The 9314-nt window shown below is 40.1% G+C and overlaps 1 protein-coding gene across 1 annotated transcript in view; it reads right to left on the reverse strand.

Annotated features, from left to right (window-relative positions):
* Nucleotides 1-1986: 1986 nt before the first annotated feature.
* Nucleotides 1987-9314, reverse strand: part of LOC106012708 (apolipoprotein D) — a gene marked incomplete at its 5' end in the record, with an annotated part of 26058 nt that continues 18730 nt past the window's right edge. The window contains 3 exon segments of the mRNA XM_013086446.1: nucleotides 1987-2265; nucleotides 5402-5506; nucleotides 7679-7776. Of these exon segments, the coding sequence (XP_012941900.1) occupies nucleotides 2120-2265; nucleotides 5402-5506; nucleotides 7679-7751 (324 nt within the window). The 3' untranslated portion in view covers nucleotides 1987-2119.

Below are 9314 nucleotides of genomic sequence, written 5' to 3' on the forward strand. Positions count from 1 at the left end.
GTCCGAGAAGGCCTATGAACTCCTCCTCTTATGAACTCCTTCACACAGCTGGCCAACTCAAACATAGCGGGCGCCGGTGTCGAATGTGGCTATAGCGTAGCAAGGCGAGAGAGAGAGAGAGAGAGAGAGAGAGAGAGAGAGAGAGAGAGAGAGAGAGACAGAGACAGAGACAGAGACAGAGAGAGAGAGAGAGAGAGAGAGAGAGAGAGAGAGAGAGACAGAGACAGAGACAGAGAGAGAGAGAGAGAGAGAGAGAGAGAGAGAGAGAGAGACAGACAGAGACAGAGACAGAGAGAGAGAGAGAGAGAAATAGAGAGAGAGAGAGGCGTACTGTTTCTAGCGTACTGGTGCTAGTGTACATCTATGGTTCATCCATAGACAATGCACCCCACGTAAGAAAAACTGATTGGTTGTGTGAGTGTGTTTGTGTGTGCGTGAGTGTGTTTGTGTGTGTCTGTGTGTGTGTGTGGGGGGGGGGGGGGTGTACATGTGTGTATGTGTGTGACATACAAAGAGAGAGCTAGAGAGAGAAAGAAAGAAAAAAAAGTAATGAGAAAGAGTGATAGAAAGCGAGAGAGAGAGAGAGAGAGAGAGAGAGAGAGAGAGAGAGAGAGAGAGAGAGAGAGAGAGAGAGAGAGAGAGAGAGACTAGGGGTTTGTGTGTGTGGGAGATAGAATATGGACACACTAATCTCTGTATTTACGGGATTAAACCCATTGTTATTGTGATTTTGCAGCTACTCTGCATGTACCAAGGGCTCCAAACTATTATGCTAGCCACTCTTTGTCCTGTATAGATAAGACTTGGCTACGAAGCGCGATAGCCATGGGCACACAAAAGAAGCGCAAAATACCATTCTACCAGTTGTGCTATCATCGTGAGTAGGCACAGTCTGTTTATTCCCCATTGCCCTTTATTTGATTCCAAGTTGAGTCAAATGGTGTGCACTTACGTGAACCGGGACTACGTCAGAATGTGGTGGTGTATTAATGCTAACGCCTCATGGCATTTGGAATGTTTTAGTTGCAAAATTGAATGATGTTTTTATGGTCAAAGTTAAAGTCTTCTGTGTTCCATCGAGAAGGTAGCATAAAAGATTAATGTAATTTTTTAAATTTTCACTTTTGAATCGTGTGCACTTCGTCTTGCTCTGCGAATGTGTACGTCATTATAGTTCTGCTTGGGGGTTATTTAGAAGAGGGAAACACATGGATAACATACTTAGAGTGTTTAAAAATTGGAGAAAAAAAACAATAGACATTTTTCTAATTGACATGAATTTTTTTCCATACGAGCCTCTTAAGAGGAGCTACTTAATCACTTCACTGGTTAATTGAACTTTGTCTTATTAGGATATATTTCGTCAGCTGATACCAATATGGTATAAAACAAACCAGTGGTAGACTATAGTTATCCTGATTGTGAAATTGCCAGTTGTAATCCTTCGTTGAAACCTATGATTTCAACTTGTCAATTGAACTCGCAGGATGAAGCATGATCTACAGCCTTAACTCGTGTAATAAACTATTCATATTATGTGTGTTATATATGCAAGTGTATGCATATAAAACCATTTTGAGAGTATCTCCTCCCCCCCTCCCCCCTCCTCCCTCTCACACCCCGAGCTCAGTCTCGAACCTCAAACCCACAACTTTACGATGAAGAGTCCGATATCCTTACTATTAAACTGACGACGCGTGATTTATTAAATTTCAAAATGTAAAACTCATAATATGATAGATAGCATCACAATATTGTAAGGTGGACGTACTATACAATCAACATAAATTCGTCCCACTCTGGAACCGAACTCGGATCTCTCTTGCGTGCGACAGTGAAGCGCGTAACCACTACGCGATATCTTGACGTTTCGAGAGACAGAGCTTGATAATGATCTACATAGTACGCTCTATAAGGTCGCGAGAGGCAGACGTAAGTAAGTGAATAAGGCAACAGAATGTTAAGAACAAAATCAAAGTCCTTTCGTAATGATTCTGAGTTTTTATTCAGTGCAAAAGTGCATAGGCTTAACATGCAATACTGTAATTTTTTTTAAAAATTATTTCGTACACAGTTGGCAAACTTCGGTTTTTTTTTAGTTTATTGTTTGTTTGTTTTATCATTTACTTCTCCGCGACGGGCAGTTCGTCTGGCGAGTTTTTTGAAAATGTGAGACATCAATGCGGAAATCAGTCAGCGCGTCCTTCAAGTCGTCAATGTTGGCGGGTACAGCATCTGCTTCCCTGGTCAGAATCCAGGCCATCTCTGTGGGGGAAAGGAGGGTGAAAGTAAAGTTCAAACCCAATTCTCAGAAAAAGTTGAAAGCGTCTTTCGTGCATGACGAGGTTATGTCGACTCAAATGTACCCAAGGAGAGCGGAGACCTCGGTACGTGCGTACATGTGGGTTCCGATTTCAGAGGAAAGGGGGGGGGGGGGTAACTTTTACTGTCTTGGAAATGACGTCTAGAACATTATCGGTAGCATTCTCTTTTTATATGGAAGAATTAAACGAAAATTTGATGTAAAGCAAAGGAACAAAGTGACATTGTGTTGAGAGTAAACTTCTTGGGACTAATACTAATATAACCAGTTAATTTGCAAGAGACAAATGAAGTTATTAGGACACTTGAATAGACTTAAATAACGTCTTGGAACCTCTCGCTCTCACGAAAGGTTAAGAAGCTAAAAGAGATAGACAAAAAAATTCCACCCTACTAAGAGAGCCCGAACGGATGGATGGTGTGAAAAGACCAACGTACGCCTACTTTACTCCTCAAACGATTGAGAAAACGCACGTTTTAATTTCTCTTAGCATAGGAACTGTAAAGTATACTATTTAATCCCTTTCTATCCTTATCCTCTCCGTGTCCTCCGGCGTCTGTGGTAGAGTGAAAAGGCACGTCGCCTTCACACGTGGAGGATTATGATTTCGATTCCAGCGTCGGAAGGGTTTTTGGATTATTATATTTAAAAAAATCCTTTTAACCTTATATATTTTTCACCCAGCAACCATTGCAGCCTGGCAGCTTTGGGGTGTACTGAATCAACCACAAAAAGATTGTGAAAACTATCATGATAAACAATATGTATCAAAAGAAAGAAAGAAATACTTTAACAGAAAAAGAAAACTGCATCTGATTACATTGAGGAATCTTTATTTTATCTATTTTTAAATGACAATATCTGGGAGGGTTACGCAATTAAAAAAAAAACTCCCAATTTATAATAAAATCATCTATTGCAATGCGGGGGTGACTGACAGAGTCCGTAACAGTTCAAAAAGTATTGCACATAACTTTACCAAAATTTAGTCGAAACCATACAGGCGGGTCAACTGTTGGTTCGCCGTTTCCTGTAGATTGTAGCCGAAAAACACCAAAGGCGTCCGGGGCCTATTGGTTAAGCACTCGGACTCGCAACCGTAAGGTCGTAGGTTCGAATCCCGTCAGGTGCCCGACGTTGTGTCCTTGGGAAAGGCACTTTGTACGAATTTTCCTCACTACACCCAGGTGGAATTGGGTACCCAGCTATAGACAGTGAACGATCTTGTCAGTTTGATAGTGTTTGCGGAAGTTAAATCCGCAGCTTGAACTGTATGCTTCCGCGGAAGTCGAGAATGTTTCTGAGTGTTCTAGGGTCTGCAGGGGTAATAATAGTTGTAAAGCTCATATGCTCTAGAGCATGGATAAGCGCTATATAAATGCAATTATTATTATCACTATCATTATCATTATCATTATTTGTATTATTATTATTATTAGTAGTAGTAGTAGATCTAGTAGTAGTAGTAGTAGTAATAGTAGTAGTAGTAGTAGTAGTAGTAGTAGTAGTAGTAGTAGTAGTAGTAGTAGAATATAGATCAATAAGGCGCATCCCGTAAATACATGGGATTAGGCTACTGGGCGGGCGACGCATCCCGTAAATACATGGGAAATTGCTCATGCAAGTTATTCTATTACCTCCTTCTGTCTACTGGTACTCACAGCCCTCTTTGGCCCTAGCTTGCAGGATCGAATGAGACTGCCTGCTAAATGATAAAAACTGTGTAGACAGAGACGAAAAACACCTACAATAAACAACCATTGTTACATTCTTCTCGCTATCCGTTAGTGCTGGGCGGCTCGGTTCCCGATTGTTGAAAGCAAAGATAGTACATAACAAGATGGTCCACTCAGCCAAAAAAGTGTCTGCCGGAAGTCCGCTCTTTGCTTCAGATGGCGCTGCAGTCTGTTTTGAAGCTCTCTTTAGTTTTTCCAGAAGAAGAATAGGAATAGCACCTCCTTGCGTTCGCAGATCGACTGCTGTAATCATTAGCAGTTCGGGTTTGTTCAGTGCGGAGTTTTTTGGTTTTAGGGTGTTTTAAAATTTTAATGACCTCTCGCCTTTCATTCCAAAGTCAAATTAAACGAAGAAAACAATCACCCTTTCCTCCGGAAGAGGTTTTTTGTCAGCGTAACCATTTTAAAAAAGGGTTCTTCCGAAATTTATTTTAAAACTTGCTAGTTTCACTTTGATTTTTTTGACACAAGTAGGGTAACTCTGTTCGCAAAAGGTGCGCATTTGCGAAGAGGGCGCCACCTAATTTTAAGGACACTTTTTTAATTGGCTCAAAGAGAGGAGTGGCCCCTCTTGTTATGTAGACTCTTTGTTGAAAGCTAGGACTCGATTCCGAACCCATTTACTTACTTTCTAGTGATGTGATTTCTTCCCATGGTTACCTAATTGACTCCAAACAACATCTTCAGGATGTAGGATAACATTGATTTCGGAACACTACGAAGTATCAACTTTTATTTTTCAAACATAAATTCTAAGAAAAATAAGAAGAAGATCCTTTGGTTTTCATAAAAAGGAGTCGGTACTTTTCATCCGTGGCATTAATCGTGGGAATCGGTTCCGGAATGGATTCTTTGCCCAGTTCAACTATCCGTGCATGTCTCAGAGGTGCAAACTAGCAACGCGCAAAAATCCTGAACTATTCGGACCTCATTGAAACGTACCCGAGGGAACTCAAAATGTATAGATCATATTGTCAACTGCATCTTAATATTAGGTCAAGACTACTGTTTACATAAACTGTAATATGACATGAAAAATGATATGAAAAAAATAGATAAAAGTTAGAATCTAAGCAGAAATATAATCATCATTATCATCAAGTGCCAAATCTGCGACATATATCGGCGATCATCATTCGCCATTCATTACTTAGCTCGACTGCTCTCAAAAATGCTATACTCTCCCTATCCTTACCCGTGATCCTTCTCTTTCGGCTCTCGAAGTAAGTTGCGCTTGATCTACCCTTGTCTCGTTTGTAATGATTATAATATTATGGAATCCAGAAAATTTTAGATTCTTGATTTTTTTCGGAAAATCAGTACCTGCGACATCTCTACTTACGCATGTTGAAGATTGTATAGATCGGTCGACAGGAGAAGACAACTGCAAAAGTTTCGTAGTCCGTGTCGACAACCAAATAGTTGGGATCTTCCTCCTCGTCGTCGTCTGTAGAGAAATGAGAAAAAAATAAAAATAAACGGAACACACTAACAGTTTTTTCTTTTAAAATTTGTTTTTGGTTAGCTTGTATATTTGTTTATTTATTAGTTGCGTGCTTGAAAGCACATCGACACAAAGGATGTTATGTAAGGTGGGGAAACAGACAGACAGACAGACAGACAGACAGACAGACAGACAGACAGACAGACAGACAGACAGACAGACAGACAGACAAAAACAAAAGCGGGACGGTGGAGAAGTAGGACCCGCCCACCAGTGCCATTCCCCAACCACCCGCCTATTTCTATCGATTCCTGTGAGGAAATAATAATATTATTGATCGCTATGACAAGCAGAATGCATACATGATGTTCAGAGGCTACATAGACATAGTATTTTGAATCCACGTACCGTCGAAATTGTACGAGACGGCCACTAATTTTCCTAGAGAAAAATTGTCTTAGGCAGGTGGACGATTTGTACAGTGTCACAGAATGGTGAAAAAAGAAAGGGGAGAAGTGGAAAGTGCTGTTTTATACAGGTGATTGTCTTGGACAGGAGGCCGTTAGAAAAGGTTCGACTCTATGTTACTGTGCAATGCTCAGTTCTTATGTAAATGTTTTTGTGCTTTGTTCCTTTACACATTTTCAGTGACCACCTACCACAAGTGTCACCAACACTGCATGACTTTCATTTATGAGCCTGCGGTCCCTTATCACTCGTCTACTGAAGCTTCTAAATCAAGGACTTTACAACAAAACTAGCTTATGTTATAACCTCCTTGCCCTAAATTAATCACTGTGTACAATTATATACCTTTTATTTCCATGTGTCATATTAACCTATCAAAACGAGACGTAAAATTTGGAAACTTGTCTGAGGGATGGGAAGTCTAGGAAAGTCAAAGCTCTGTTTCAAGGACTGCTGCAAACACACACCTACAACATGTAACACTGACCCACACAACGGGAAAAAATAATACTTGCTCAACACCACGATAAGAGGAAGAGAACTGTGACTGTCTCGAGCTCTCTGGTTGAACTATGAGTAGAAAGGAATTCCTGTGTTAAATATATCTTATAACTATAAGCAGTCATCATATAAAGTACTAGTCATATTCCTTCTTGGATTGTGTGCGGGGGACACACAATCAATCAAAGATCCGCTTGCTCAAAATGCAACAGTCTGCTTACTAGTCAGCGTACGAGAGATGTGCGGCTGAAAAACCACCAACAACAAACTTAAGCTGTTCACGACCGTCTGTCAGAGACGTAAACAGCCATTATAAACATGTTTTCTAATATGACACACTTCGGCTTCTGATCCCTCGGGGCAAGGCTGCTACGTCACACCCTCTAAGAAATACAAAGATGAAGGATGGATGAGCTGGGTGAATAGGAAGAATTGCATGCCGTTTGCTGATAATAGTTATAAAATGATATTACACTGGTTGATGATTGGTCTTTTAGTTTTGTCCTTTGGCATGTTAATATGATTTTCATATGAAATTTGGGTAGTAGAATCTGAGTCTGGTTTCAGTTTTTTCTCTATCAGGTTAGGATTTTAAGTTTAAGTACGATACGTAGCATAATATTTTTTTATTTGCTTTTTCTCTGTGATTCATCTAAACATAATCTCCTTAACGCTCACTTGCATATGAGTATCTAGAACACAGTTTTGTGCTGTTCAGTCCAATTCATTTTGTAACATATTTAAAAACATGTTTTTGAACACTTGTGCACCAAACGAAGACATGGGCCACTTAAGAGGCATTTGTGTACAGTGTACTTGTTTCAAACGATGTCTCTTCTGAGCTTTCAACAATAACCTGCCATCCTGTGAGGGTTTTGATGCTAATGCAATTAATATTAATAATAGACTACTGAAATAAAAGGAGTTTTAACTGTAAAAGCGTAAGTTATGAAAAATATGAAATACGCATTTGAGCAAGAACAAAACAGTGCGATTAATTATATTTTTTAGAAATAATAGGTTAACAAGCAGGGAAGGGGAGAAACCTCACAGAAAATGGGAACATGACGGAGAAACCTGGCTTACCATGGCCAAAAAACGTTGTTTTATTCCACAAAGGTCCGAGAAGCAACGTCCAACTAAGGAGGAAGAAGAAGAAGAAGAAGAAGAAGAAGAAGAAGAAGAAGAAGAAGAAGAAGAAGTTACCTCCAAAGAAGGAGACCCTCAGTCTAGCAGGCTCGTCAGAGTCAGGGACTACGGCATGGCCTACGATGTCCATCGGGAAATAGATGGTAATACGGCCCCTGAGGATGAAGGAAAATTAAGATGTATTTGTTGAAACATGTGCCCTCATTAGCACAATCGTACTAATATAGGAGACGTGCGACTTCGACCCGGGCTGTTAGCACAAACTTGCACGTAAGGTAGCCTTGGGCTTCGGTCGTTTTATTACCGAGTCGAGGCGAAGATACAATGATTCGGCAGCATCCATGGTATTTGAGTAGTCTGTGTGGGAGGGCACTGCTATCCCCACAAAAGGAGGGGCTAAAAAAGGTGCCCTAAAGAAAATTCACCTCATCTACCAGGACTGGTTCCCCGAGACCAGTAGGGAAGCCGTTAAGAGGTCGAAATGATAAAAGAAAACTGATGAAAACTGGTTGCGAGAATATTCGTACGCTTCAGCATTAGGGCTCCAATCGTGAAAGGAGGACGACAACTATTTCAATAGAACTCACCTCCTATGAACCTCGGTCACCTTGCTCTAGGTAAAATTAGGTTTGCTGATGAAGGTCAGAAGAAAGAACGGCTTTAAAGGGTGAAGATCTTTTAGAATGTAGGACATAAATAATATGGTTTTGACTTAGCGGTGTAAAAGCACCTAGTAAACCAACTGAAATCCTTTCCTATAAGTATTAATCACAAGAACCATTATGCAACATTTGTGAGTGCATTTGCCCTTACGATGACCAACCCAAATGTGTCAAAAATAGATTCAATTGTGACCCCAAAGCCGCCCTATACTCTATCCAAAGTTCTGATAAACTGTTTTTGATGGGTGATTCCAACGTCAGAGTAGGCTCGGACTTTACTGCCCGGGCAGGTGTCATTGATAAACATGGTGTGGGCTCATGAAACAGTATTGGTCTTCACCTGTTACAGAAATGTTCAGAAACAGAAACTGTTCATCACTAACACAAACTTTCGCCTCTGAAACGCTTGGTTTTCCCCAGTCGTTTTCATCGGGATGGGTTTGATGAAAACATAAAGAAAGGTTCATAATCTCATTTTTAAAAAGAGAAAGCTGATACAGTCCTCAGACAGTAATCCAGATTCCCTGTCAACACGACACGAATTGAGATCTTGCAAAGAACATCTTCAGAAGGTAATCACAAAAAATTAAAAAATGACTGGTTCGATGATAAAACTAGAGTGACTCAGCAGGGGGTGGGTGCAAACAACACTCATAAATTATATGAGAGCTTACACTGCATCTATGGTTCATCTCGTCTGAGCACTTCACCTCTTCTTAAACAAGATGGTTCCAAACTAATCACAAATAAAAATGATACTGTCCCTCTTGTCTATAGCTGGTAAGATCCTGACCAGATTTTTTCGCAATGGCCTGTTGAAGTATCTCTCTTCAAATGACTCAAGTGGGAGTAGACAATGTTCAAAATGAGGAAAACTTTTCTCTGTCAAAATTGGTCTCATTGGCCTAATATGCCTGCACCTAAAATATTGTGTTACTATCTATCTATCTATCTATCTATCTATCTATCTATCTATCTATCTATCTATCTATCTATCTATCTATCTATCTATCTATCTATCTATCTATCTA

Source organism: Aplysia californica, unplaced genomic scaffold, assembly GCF_000002075.1.
Source record: "Aplysia californica isolate F4 #8 unplaced genomic scaffold, AplCal3.0 scaffold00468, whole genome shotgun sequence".
Taxonomy (NCBI): Eukaryota; Metazoa; Mollusca; class Gastropoda; order Aplysiida; family Aplysiidae; genus Aplysia; species Aplysia californica.